The 13,540-nt window shown below is 46.5% G+C and overlaps 1 protein-coding gene across 3 annotated transcripts in view; it reads left to right on the forward strand.

Moving 5' to 3' along the window:
• The window catches only part of rasgef1ba (RasGEF domain family, member 1Ba), a 39,421-nt gene that overhangs the window by 17,789 nt on the left and 8,092 nt on the right, over window positions 1–13,540 (forward strand). Inside the window, exons 1-4 of one of the 3 annotated variants that reach the window (XM_003974536.3) lie at window positions 7,649–7,968; window positions 12,121–12,303; window positions 12,412–12,534; window positions 12,616–12,753. In XM_003974536.3, the coding sequence (XP_003974585.1) occupies window positions 12,127–12,303; window positions 12,412–12,534; window positions 12,616–12,753 (438 nt within the window). In that variant the 5' untranslated portion in view covers window positions 7,649–7,968; window positions 12,121–12,126. Of the gene's footprint in view, window positions 1–3,831; window positions 3,980–4,631; window positions 5,229–5,371; window positions 6,086–7,648; window positions 7,969–12,120; window positions 12,304–12,411; window positions 12,535–12,615; window positions 12,754–13,540 lie in introns of those variants that run through there. The other 2 variants (XM_011615342.2, XM_029829729.1) reach the window with 2 other exon arrangements.

Consider the following 13,540-nt stretch of genomic DNA (forward strand, 5'->3'; position numbering starts at 1 on the left):
CTGTGAAAACAGTCCTGGCGTTGACATGCTGGACATTCTCCGGCCACCAAAAGGGGGTCACCTCGGTGACATAGGAGGGACACATTCCAAGCAATCCAAAGGCTCCCAGGGGGCAACAGAGGAATGGGAAAAAGCTGAATGATGAATTTCAATTCTGTCTGGATTCCAGAAACAAAAGCGCACCGAGAGATGGATGATACCAATAACAGCGTTCAGCCTTATTTAATCACAATGCAGGTGAAGAATAAAGACATTTATGTGATGAGGACAACAAATGCTCAACCTCTTGGAATGTGGCTGTTTAAAACAAAGCTTTTGAGGGAAATTTCTCAACTCTTTGTTCCATTTTGAGGTTCTGAGTTCCTGTTTGAAGCAGCCGACTGCACGAACAAAGAAAGAAGGAATTCAAGGTGGAAATCCCTGCGGGGTTGCTCAGACTTCCAGATGCTCCTGAGACATATGGGAAATGTGCATTTTGACTGAGGATCATCTTAGCTGCCTGTGACCCACATGTGATGAAGGAACTGTATTTACTGTAGAGCTGTCGTTACACCACAACCGCACTTCTTCATCACCACGTCTCAAACGCATCTCTCTTGTTGAACGTATAACAGCCAATGTTTGCCTCATTCTGTATACACATCTGCCGCACGTATGAAATGTTTTGAAAGGCAGTCGGCTGCCAGAAGTTTGCTATCGGTCAAAGCGGCCTCTTCAAATTGGTAGCTACTATAAAAATACGAGCAAATGAGAGGGCAGCCAGGCGAGGGACCAAGTCCTTCACATGAGAGGCTGCAGTGAAGCTTTGAAAAACATCACAACGGCTCCGAAGGCTACGTTTACAGCTGATAAACGACCTGCTGTGGTTCCTCCATGTGTGTTTTAAAATCCTGTGGCTCAGCATCCCACCGTGGAGGGGAGGCACATGCCTCGCAGCTGCACAAGGCAGCCACGGCCAAACAGCGTCTGCATGCGTTGTTGTAGTATAAACAAGCAATGAGCAGCTTATGGTTCCAGTCCAAAAGCCTGACTTTCTCTGCCTGCTGTACAGAGCATTCTTAAGGGAAAGCTGTCAGGGGGCAGAGCTGAAAGATGTGGTTTGTATCTGGAAGATGTAAATGACCCATAGAGCTGTTCACCTAGAAAATGCTGGGGAGTGTGTGGCCGATGAGTTTATTAATACTGGGAATTCTAAGCTGGGACCACTGACTGATGGTCAACAAGGCGATGAAATACTTGATGTATCTTGAACGCATCTTTGTGCCACGATCATGGAGCTGAATGCTACATTAGCTTTTGTTCATGGGTGGGGAAATCGCTGCTAGACAAAAGCCTTATTAACTTTTACAACATGAAAACAAATCTAAATGCCACCTAAATTAAACAAATTTTATCGTTAAGGCCGAGTTTTTCCATCTATTGCACAAATCCTTCTCATGCCAAAGTCACAGATGATGGAAGCAGCCTGTGTGGTTTATTTTTGGAGATGGATGTACTGAAGAATGTGATAAGAACTCCAACAACAAAAATCCTCTGTGATGCTGCTTTTGCCTTTTTTACAATATAAACATGTTTTTTTGCACTAAGTGTGCACAACTCTGAAGCTTGAAGGCATTTAGAACAACTTACATTACTTAAATATTAATAATTAATAATTAATTTCACTGTTTTTTTTTCATTGGTGGTGAGAAACACACAGAAGAACACAGATATAAACAACATCGAGGTTCTAAAACCACCAGAAGAAAGCAGTCATGGAGGATTGAGAACTCATAAATGCGAAGTTGCTCAGTCTGAGAGTCAATGCAGATTCCACAAACTGCTCCTGATTTGAGTCTTACACTCGTTCGCGGTGTGAAAGTTTCAAACCTCTGATGTGAAGCGGTCAGGTAGCATCAGCCCGCCTCCTCCCTCAGCGGGTAGCCTCAGTTCTTCTTCAGCCTGAACTGCTGTAACCATTTTGAGCGTGTGAGCCGTCTGTACCTCGCCACACCTCACTGTATGCTCACTGACCTGGTTTTCTGCACCACAAATCACACATAAAAGAAAGCGGCCTCTCATCATGTTCAGTTCACAGGAGGGTCTACAGACACATAGTCATCCCTGTAAATGCTGCAGAGAATCTAATGTTCACCAATGGCAGCTGTTAGCGGCCAAACATCGATCTGAAATGCTTTGAGTCCTTAAAAAGGGATGGTGTGCCTTTGTTTGTGTAAGAGGAGAGTGTGTGATGAGGCTCAGGCGGCCGCTGGAGAAAAGCCTGGAGGCATGTTTGAGTAATGAGATGAATGTCCAGTCAACTGTCTCAGCTCCTCTCTGCCTGTAATTACCTATTCTGTGACAGGCTCATCATTGCTACATGAGTCTGTGTGTGTGTGTGTGTGTGTGTGTGTGTGTGTGTGTGTGTGTGTGTGTGTGTGTGTTACCATTGCTGTAGTTTACAAGATAAAGAAGGATAAAATCTAAGCAGAGCTTGTACAACAAACCACTTTATCAGCCTGACGTTTATTCTGCCATCGTGCCTCTTTGATGACCAAAAGTCTCATGATTCTCTGCTGTTTACTGAAGTTGATTGCGCAATAGTCAATCTGTGAGCAACCTTTCTGTCACACTTGTTTGGCTTCCACTTACTCTCATCTGCGCTTTCAAAGCCGCTCGCTTGATGGTGATTGAATTGTTCAACATCCCTATATTGTCAGTCTTCTAATATGTACAGCTCATCAGTAATAATGATGAATTAGGAGCAATTTTGGTGGGGTTTTCCAAAGGTTTTGTGTTTGGATTTTTACGTGACGCGTTTTTGCTCCACTTTCGCCGTTTGACCACTGTCTGATGCTCCTAAAGGTAAAAAAAAAACAAAAAAAACCCTGAGCCTTATTTTAGAACTTTTATTTCCTCTTTGTGAGGTCATTGCACAGTACTGAAAGGGACAGTTTCTGTTGTGTAATCAGTTTCTGGTGGTCATATTAATTCCACTATTCTTGAGAATATTTAAGTCTGAGAGTCTTTTTTTTTTTTTTACATGAAGTGTCTGTCTCTCAGACATGCCATGGTTGGCATTTATATAAAATAAAGATATGTAGTAAATGTATGGTTTACACACTTTTCTCCGTCAGACACTTGGAAAATTGTCTTTATTTGTAAAGAACACCAAAGAACACCAGTTCTTTCTTTTGCAGATTCCCTTTAAACTCATTCTGAGTCAGAAAGGGCTGAATGCTGAAAATGCAAATGCACCAGCAGGAGGGCTGACTGGATCCACATTAGCAACACTTTGAGACCCTCCCTTCCCACTAATTGTTGTATTAGTAGATGAAAGACTGACTATTAGAGAAGATGAAATAGGAGGGACATCACATGATTAACAGACATCCTGAGAATGCTCAAGACAAACCACCAACACATCCTCGTCTGTTGGAGGTGTTTCCTCTGGATGTTTCTCTCTTGATATTCAGATGTTGACATGAATTTAGGGGTCTTAGTGGAAATGGCCGCTCCATTCAACAAATGCCTCTTGGGTCAAATAGACGACTGTAAAAACAAACAAAAAAAAGGGGGGGCAAAATGTTCCCTTTTGACATTTCTTAAAAAATCAGCTTTTTTATATAATATATATAATCACATAATTCTAGGGTGTTCTCAGATGCAAAGCACACGTACGAATAATGTGCAAGTTTAACTATAATTATATGATGTTGATGAAAGTAACTGGGACGATATATAAATGCGTAATATGAAGAATGTCTGATGGAATTTAGATGTGTCTTTGTGGAAAACTTTATTATTCTGCTATTTTATGTTTTGGGGATTTTAAGAAGTCGCTATTTCCAGCCCAGGCGCGTGACATCACGCGCTGAAGCGGCGTTACCCGGAAGTGGGCTGTTTCCGAGGCACCGCCGGCTTTGTTTACATCCCTTCGAATTTCCAAAAATGAATCCTGCGATGATCAATTCGACAAACTCTGTTTCGACGGCAAGAAGTAAGAAACCTTTAACCACTCGACGTGTTTATTTTGGGACTTAATTGACAGGACAGCTTGCGGGATGTAATAATGTCCGCAAGCGCTTCCTGTTAGCCTCTAATGTAGCTTCTTACAGACTGATGCTTCATTTCTTATCGCGTATTCGCCGAGATTTCTCGGGACATTCCACATGTCTGCGTAAACTCTGTTACCGTAAAGTATCTGAACTGTGGATAAGTCAAACTTTCAGTTCATCTGTAGCAGGTTGGTTTCAATTTTACTTCTAGATGGTATCATCCGCTTCCTCTAAACTCCATCTAAACTAAATGATCAGATGCAGGCGGTCAAAACTTTATTTTCATGTAATATCTGCATTATTTTAACATAGTCGTCTTTTGTGCTCGTCAGACTAAATATATAATGTAAATCTACATTTTAGATACTTGGTAGGGTAATTAAACAACAACAAATGTGGTCATATTAGATGTGTGTTATGTTATTGTTTTAATTAGAATATGAGCTTAACTTATGCATGAAATATACAGGACACATCATTGATGACCATTATTACATCCACAACTGATGGGTTTAAATGATGTTTCTCTTGGAAATGGTGCAGAGGTGATATCCCAGCTGTTACTGTAACCATCCACTCTTTCTGAATGCAAAGGAAAACGAGAGGCCGAGCGTTCAGTAAACTGGACCGTGGAGGAGACTCGGGTGTTGCTGTGTGCCTGGAGCGACGAACGCATCCAGAAGAGTTTGGCGGAGAACCTCCGAAACCGCCATGTCTTTAAGCAACTCTCGGCCCGAATGAGTGAAATGGGTTTCTTCCGCAACCCTCAGCAGTGTCGGCTCCGGGTGAAAACTCTAAAGGCCAACTATGTGAGAGCCAAACTACAGAGGAGTGTCGACAGTTCGCAGCCTTGCACTTTTAAATACTTTACAGAAATGGATGCTGTTTTGAGTCGGAGGGCCGTAACAGGTAATGGAGGGCCCTATACTGCTTCACCAGATCGGACACCATGTTTAAATATAGATGCCACTGGACATGGGTTTGCTTCTTTGGAGAGGAGAGGACCAAGTCTGAGCTCTTTGGAGGAGGGTGAACGCCATTATTCTTGGCAGCTGGACTCTGACATCAAGTTGGAGGGTGTAGAACATTCAGCAGATGTGTTTGAATTTAGCAATACGGGATTCCCACATCAGCAGAGGGGCCCATGCCCAGAAGAGGATCAAGAATCATCAACCAATGGAGAGATTGCAGGTATGTGGCTGCACTAAGTTGTTCTTTCTTTGTCTGTGCATGTTTAGTTTAGTCTAACCCTGCCCTCATCATTTTCACTGACTAACAGTGTTGGCTGCCAGTTACAATCTCTCTTCTGTTTTGGTTTTTGTTCTGTTTTAAAGCTACTCAGGAAACCAGTTTGAGCATTCCTTCTCCACATGGAATAGCACCCCCACCTGCTTCTGCCCCTCGTGACAGATCCACTGCGTCTCCACTCCACGGTCCTCCAAACCCCCCCACCCTCCCAACCACTGCCCACTGTCACACAGACTCCAGCTGCCTGGAGCCCATCGTCAGGCACATCTCGGACTGCTTCCAGCGGATGATGTCGGACACGCGGGGCCTCCTTGTGCAGCTGGAGAATCAGCGGCAGGATCAAGCTCGCTGGCACCAGGAGCTCTTGGCCCAGTGGCTGCATCGGGAGGAGTGCAGGCAGAGGGAGATGGCTGAGAGGGAGGAGAGGAGGGAGAAGGCCCGAATGGAGCACGAGATCAGGGTTCTGGAGCTCCTCACCAGTCTGACCAGAGAGCAGAGGTGCAGGTGTGGAGGACACCCGGCAGTCGCAGAGGCACAATTTAGCTCGAATCACACCAGGAAGAATTATTTCAGTTCTGGTGGAACAAATAAATGAAAAAGAGATTTTGATTGAATGACAGACAATTTCCAGGGTCAAATGTAGGCTGGAAACCAGTTAAACCAAGCAGAGGAGCTGACCCAGAATACAGACTCAGCATGTAAGAGACTCCTTCTCAGATGACTCACAAATAGATCCTGAAGGGAGTTCTGCTGTATTTGCAGCAGGAATTCTCAGATAAATAAATCCAGTTTCAAACCAGCCTCACGATTGATGTCTTTGATATGGTGCTGATGTGCTGACCAAACATTTTTATGATGTTTTAAACAATTAAATCTCCACCATAATAAAGATTTAAGCTTCTGTGTGATGTGGGACACCCCCCACCACCACCACCACCACCACCACTAAGCCTTGAAGCTGTGGTCTGTGTGTGTGTGTGTGTGTGTGTGTGTGTGTGTGTGTGTGTGTGTGTGTGTGTGTGTGTGTGTGTGTGTGTGTTACCTCAATAGACTGAAAAGCTTCCATTCAGCCCTTCAACCTGTGAGTAGACTGTGACCAGATCAGGAGAATTCCACCTCTCCAACCTCTTGAACCAGATTGTAATCAGCCCTGGTCTAACTGGTATTCGCACCGTCTCCAAAACCAGACAGACAAATACTTAAGGGACCGATGGAGACGGAGCCACAGATGGGATGTGGATCTTTAAATGGAAACTTAGTTCTGTCCTGACTACACTTTAGCCCTGTGTCCACGGTACCGTCTGCAGTCCTGATGTTTGTGGTCAAACTGCGAACAAAGCTGGATTAGGACGTGTTTGTAAATCTGCAGTAATAACAGCAGATTACGTAATGTCGCCGGATGATCATTCATTACGGTTGACTGTCGGGATTTATTATCTTTGTGCGTAAAACATTTTAAAATTAGACCTTTAATTGAGAGAATGAGGTAGCTCTACTTGAGAGAGTTCAATAAAGGAAGAATTTAAGATTATTTGTGTTTCGGGAACTTTGGGGGATTTTAAAGTATTTTTCCTTCAACTGTAAAGTGTCACTTGTTTCGCCCTCGAGGGATTTTTCTCGTCATAGTCACTCAGAATGGATTTTTCGTGTCAGGAATCACCTGAGGTCCATATTTAGACATTTCACGTCCTCATGAGGAACCAAAACTGCTGTCCTCTCCAAAGCTCTTTCTTTATCAGAGACCTGCGTGGCAGCAGTGTAGTAGCACAATAGTGATGGCTGATGTCTGACAGTGTGTTGCAGGTAAAGATTATTGGTATTTCATAAAAGCAGGTGCTGTGGAATAATGAAATAAGTAGATTTCTGCTCAGTTTTGGATCAAAACTTTAGTAGCAAAGTTGATTATTCAGTGTTTGGAGATGTGAAAGGTCATAACAGTTTTCTCGAGTTTGCTATAGGGACAGAAATGAAGTTATTCATCATCAACATGATTGTTATAATTGAAAGTTATGTCTTCGCACCTTTGTGCTATTTATATTTGCCATTTGATCATAAATATCATTTGTTAGTCACGCCAAATGGAACCATTGGGTGTGAATAACAAGTGATATCATTGCAAAAATCCCCCCCCCCCCCCCCCCCCCAAAAAAAAAGTCCCTCAAAGGTTCACACAGAAACGCCCGCGCACGGATCCACTGTCTTTGCCACGTTCAGAAAGTCATAGCAGAAGTGAAACATGTAGGAAGGATGACGGGGATTTATTGAAATCGAAAACTGGAGAAGGGGGGAGGGCGGGGAGGGTGTGTTGGGGCTGAGATCTGTCCTGTGATTGGCTGCCGCCTCCCCTCTCGCGGTGAAGTCTTGGGGCCGCTGCGCTGCGGAGCTCAAACACAGAATCAGGCAGCCGAGGAGGAGGTGGAACTTACCCCGAGCTGTCATTCATTCGTGCGGACCCTGCCTCTCTGTTTGCTCTGACACCCGCCAGAACACCAACGTCCATATTTATCCGCCGACATTTACGCGTGAGTGATGCCGCACTGACCCACCGGAGCGGCAGAACTGCGGGCTTTCATCGGCGCATTCACATTGGGAAAGTCTCCGCTGCGTAAAGGTCGCCTCCAAGATTTTTTGGGGAGGAAATAGGATACTGAAAAGATTGTGACACGGATCACCGCCTGTTGAGGTGAGCTACGATGAGTTGTTGTTGGAAAATGTCGCTGCTTTGTGCTGAATGTTTCTTTTTTGCGCGCAGGTGGCGCAAAGAGCGCACTCGTTCTGCAGCCTTAAACTAGATCAGGGTTTTCTGACCGCCTTTAAACACCCTCAGACGCTTTCTTAGCATTACGGCTCCGCTGAGACTCCAGCAGCAGTTTAGATTATTCAGTAGATTACGGTTGGTTTGCGCCCTCTGAGCGAATTTATCCAAATGTAAAACAAGCGTAATGATTCAAGTACGCAGCGGTTTCAACAAGTGATCGGCAGAATGTAAAGCAGAAAATCCGATTTATTTGGCAATCGGTGTCAATGGCGGACTATTTTTAACCCTCACTACCTCCACGCTAAGAGGATTCCCCCCTCCTGTTCCCACTGTCCTCCCCTTCAAGACGGCGAGGATCAGTGAAGTTAATCCCTCGTCTCTCCTCGTCTTTCCTGGCCTCTGCTCAGTACTGCAGGCGTGCAGCGGGCTTTTCCTTAATGTGCTGACAAGTTCAATCCGTTTATTGGTGATTTGGCAGGGACTCAGGGAATGTGAGGGAGGCTCCCTTGGAAACCCTGAATGAGTTATTGTGGCTGTGGAGCTGCATCTCCACTGTTGTGGAAGACTTGTGGTTCTTGTGTACTTGATGTGCTCTCAGCTGATCTGGCGCCTGAGTGTTTTGACAGTATTTAAATGGCCGAGCAGCAGAAATGTAAAATTCCCAGTTTGGCACGTCCTTTGCCCCATCAAGTGTCGGCCGTCAAGGATTTCATGGTCTAGACAGGTCCTGATCTCCATCAGCTTCCATGTGATTTGGATCGTCCTTCCTCTTGTTTATTCTGGTGTCTTAAAGACACTGAGATAGTTTCTGTAGAGGTGTGTGTGTGCTGCATCGACACAAGCCTCAATCCTGAAGGTTCCCTCCATTCTGTGTGCTCGTCGCCATCGGATCAGTGATTCTGAGTCTGCAGATCAGGTCTAATGATTCAGTGTTTGAGTTTGTTTTCCATTTCGTGGTCAGATATGTCACATCTTCCTCTTTGGTAACACATCTTTAGTTCACACCAGAGCTGTTTTTAGGCCACCAGGCTGTTTTTGTCACATTCAGTTTCCTCTTTCTGATATTGCTCCTTTACATCAAGTGTATTCTTACCTGCTCTGGCGTAGGTGTGACCACACTGCTGCCTGAAACTGTCATCTTTATTTAGAACGCCTCCACTTTATTCCAGTGTGGCCTCTTCACCCCGGCCACTCTGTTATCTCCCACCCTCATTTCCTGCAGCCACGGATGAGTGAGATTCCTCATGCATTTCAGTGTTTACACATCAGGGGAGACCTGGTGATTTACTATCAGCCCTTCCAAGGGTCTAGGAGCCCCCCCCCCCGTCCTCTTTTTTGTCATCCTTCTCACCTCAACAAAGAAAAAGAGTTGCAGCTTTTTTCTCTTTAGCTCTTATTACGTCCCAGTTTTGCAGAAAGACTTGTGAAAATGGTGACACGCATGAGCATCTGCCCTCTGTGTGTGCTTCAATGACCGTGGGAATGTTTTATTCTCTACACTGAAGTGCTGCAGGACCCTCATCTAGAGCCATCATTAACACTATGGGCAGGGCGGGAAGAACCTTTGATACTTGCTTTTGGGGCAGACGCCGTCATTCTCTCTTTAGAGAAGGAGCCCCGCCTGTGCGTAAATCACCTGTAAATGAGGCCATTTCTTTTAAAAGGAGGGGTTTTACTTCTAAATCAACATTTTGCCTGAAGCCTTTTGGTGCCTTTGTCTCCTTTTTTCACTGACTTAAAACTTATTCCAAATATTTACCGGAGCTCCAAAAATGACCCGTCCTCACAACAGAAATGCAGCAGCACACATTTGGCAGTCAAAGTTTTGGTGTCCACGTGGCCTGAATGCATCAGAGGGTGTGTGTGTGTGTGTGTGTGTGTGTGTGTGTGTGTGTGTGTGTGTGTGTCTCCGCTAATGCCAGAATAAAACATCACATCATTTTTGACCCAAACTGCCTTTTTTCCAAATTGGGGCAAATAACTTCACATGCTGAACCTCCAGTAGGGCCATAATTACAACCATCCATCCAATCTACCCCCCACCAACACAGACACACACACACACTCACACACACCGCTGTGACAACCAAACTGTGGCGTTTCTGCTTGTTTACCCTCAGCTGCCACCCAGCCAGCGGCCACGTTAAACCAACAAGGGTTTGTTTTTTGTCGAGCCCGAGGAGGACACACACACACACACACACACACACACACACACACACACACACACACACACACACACACACACACACACACACAGTCCTGCTACTACACAGACACCTGGAAGCCAAATGTAAATCAGTGAGCCTCAGTTGTTGCTGCGTATAAACATTCTCTGCTTTGTTCCTTAGCTTATAGCGAAGGCTGCAGCTGTCGGAGCAGTGGGACACTCCTGGCTTCAGCCCTGGTAGCAATGGTGGAGGTGGCATCATCCCGCCGCCCCACTACCAAAATAATTGTTTTTGGTAGAATTTTTCAAAGTGATTCAGGAATCAGGCGCCTGTCACTAGATGTGTTCAGCAACGTTCTGCTGGTCAGCCGGATTCCACGGCTGCTGATTTGCTAACAGATAAAGCGTTGATTCATTTGCAGCTGACTAACTGGGGGATTCTGGAAGAACAGGGATCTCAGCTGGGAAAAGTCAGCAGAGTGTGTTCTCAGTCCTCGATCACCTGCTGCTGGTCTTCATCTGAACCCAGAGGGGCTTTTTCCGGGTGTCTGCTCATTCTTGGAAGGAGTTCCTTCTGATCTCGCTGTGGCGCTTCTGACAAAAGAGCAACTGAGTTCAGTTCAAAAATAAGAAATGTCAGGAACAAACAAAACTCTTGACTCCTCTCTCACTGGTGCTCATGATCTCTGGTGCTCTTCGAGGAAGCCACATGGCGCAGCAGATGCTCAGGCTGCCGCGCTCCGACTCCCCGCGCTCGCCTTTCTCATGGAAATGGGTGCGATTGTCTGGGTGAATAATAGCGGCGGTCTGTGTGCGCACACGTGTGCTGTATGGCGGCAGGCGTGTGAAAGGTTGGATGGGCTGTCTCGTGGTGTTTGTTTGGTATCCACATGTTTCCGTGGAAACCGAGTTTTCAGACCGTTTCAGAATGTGATAAATGTTATCTTTTCTCTCTCCAGCCCTTACACATCTTTATTCCTTTAGAGTCTTCCCCTTTGAAAACCCATAACAGCACAAATTCAAGCATTTGTGGCAGGCAGGTGCAGAGAAACTCCTGGCATCTCCAGGTCCATCCCTGGCAGCAGTGCAGAGCAGGGGCCTCACAGGCTTCCTGACTCGGCACGTAGGTTTGTCCTGGAGGTTGTAAAGGGGGGGTTGTGTGCATTTGGGGGAGGGTGATGCTACCCTGCCCCTCCCCCGATCTGAAAAGGTCCTTTGTGATTCCTCCGACCATAAGTCTGCCTGGCATGGAACTGAGTCAGAGCTCTGGGGTCAGAGGTCAGCGGGCTGCTGAGACAAGTGTGCAGAACTGGAACGCTAATGTTTACTGCTCTGCTGCAGCCATGCTAAGTGTTAGCATCTCTTGGTGTCATGAACACGGACGTGTTAGTCATGCTGTGCCCGCATCACAACAGTCACAACACACACAACAGTCCTGCACTAGCGCCACTGGAGGAAGCAACGTGAGCAAAATGCTAAACAAGCATCAACATCTCCTGCAGGGTTCTTTCATTTTTATCTCTGCTCCATTAAAGCGTACGCAGGGAGTCTCTTTAAGACAGTCACTGTCAGGTTTGTGGGTCAGGACTTGTTTGGGAACATTAAATCTGAAAACCTCCGTTTTGTGTAGCGCAGGAGAAAAGAAGTGTTTTTTTCTCTTTTGCGTCTTTCGCATTTGCAGTTCAAAATAAACTCAAATCCAAACAGAAAGCTGAAAAACAGGAGCGAGCCTCCTGGAGGAAGGGTGTCGACCGCGTCCAAGCCGTTTCCCAACCAAGCCTCCGCTGTCTGTGTTTGTGTCTGAGAGCTATTCTGGATGTTTGCTCGTCGCGCCCCCGCATCTGTGGTCAAGCACCTACAGCTCAGCTGAAGCCTCACCGTCCCCATCTGCTCGTCTCTCCCTGCAGGACAACATGCCTCAGACGCCGCCGTTGACGGGACAGCTGAACTGCAGCGGCTACAATAAGAACCTGTACCAGACCAAGGAGGAGGGCTACCCCGGCCTCTTCTACCATGACAACAACCTGGTGTCAGGGTCCTTGGAGGCTCTTATTCACCACCTGGTCCCCACTGTAGACTATTATCCAGATGTGAGTGTGTTTTAATATTCTCTGGAGATGAAGGGGGGGTCACTGGGACTTGGTTTGCTTTTGACTGTTTACACAGATTAATTTAATCCTTTTTTCATGTCTCCTCAGAGAACGTACATTTTCACCTTCCTGCTCAGCTCGCGCCTCTTCATGCACCCATATGAGTTGATGTCGAAGGTGTGTCACCTGTGTATGGAGCAGCAGCGGCTGGGCGACCCGCAGGCCGACAAGGTACGAGCGACAGTAGCCTCTGGGTGCGGTCGGAACATTGTTGTTGGCGTTGGTGTTTATGAGTCGTTGCTGCGTTTTCAGAAGCGAGTCAGGAAAATCACCCCAAAGATCCTCCAGCTGTTGACGGAGTGGACGGAGACCTTCCCGTACGACTTCAGGGATGAGAGAATGATGCGCAGCCTGAAGGAGCTGACCCACAGGCTCGCCAGCGGAGAGGAGGTCAGTCTCCACTGTAAAGCTGAGCGTCGTGTTTCCGCTGGTGTTTGAGGCTCGCTGAGTGCAGAGGAAAAGCGCCTTTGTCGCCTCGTCTTTACTTTGTCTCCTCCACGCTCAGACAAAACGGTTGACATGACAACTGTCATCCTGTTAGCGTTTAACTCCAGCTGAAATTGCAGAAGCGAGCGTTGCGGCACGTTTCTTTAGTGTCACCGGTGAAGCAAGAGACGCCGACGTGACGCAACGAGGGGAGCCAGAGGTGTAGAAATGGCGGTCCGACCGCAGCAGAAGCACAACAACCCCGCCCGAGATTTCAATCAGGGGTCATCGACAGTGCTGGCAGGAGTATTGATCCTGCGTCAAACTCAATAGCTCTTCTTACATTGGCGTATGAACAGCTCAGTTTTCGTGACCTGAGATCACGATGGCATCTTAACTGACCACCATGGAGAAGCTCCTGGAGGCGGTTTACATTTCACTGCCCGCCAGTGCCAAAAACCTCCTAAAGGTCCTTTTGACTGGTCCCAGCCTGGAGGCATCTCGGCCCCTGAGCAGACATTTCCTGAGCTCAGTCACCTCAGTGCAAGAAGGTTCTGGGTTTGTTTTCTTTGTGCCTGGGTTTCTCTTTAGGGTTTCCCCCAGTGTGACAGTCGCACGTTTCCCCTATATTTCTCACAGATTCCCCAAAATCAATCCCAAATGTCTGAACCATCAGTGGCGTTCTGGGAAAGAGTCTCCGGTCCGGAATAGACGTTCTGAACATCTGGACAGAGTCGTAGCCAGACCACAT

This window comes from Takifugu rubripes, chromosome 21 (genome assembly GCF_901000725.2).
Source record: "Takifugu rubripes chromosome 21, fTakRub1.2, whole genome shotgun sequence".
In the NCBI taxonomy this organism is placed as follows: Eukaryota; Metazoa; Chordata; class Actinopteri; order Tetraodontiformes; family Tetraodontidae; genus Takifugu; species Takifugu rubripes.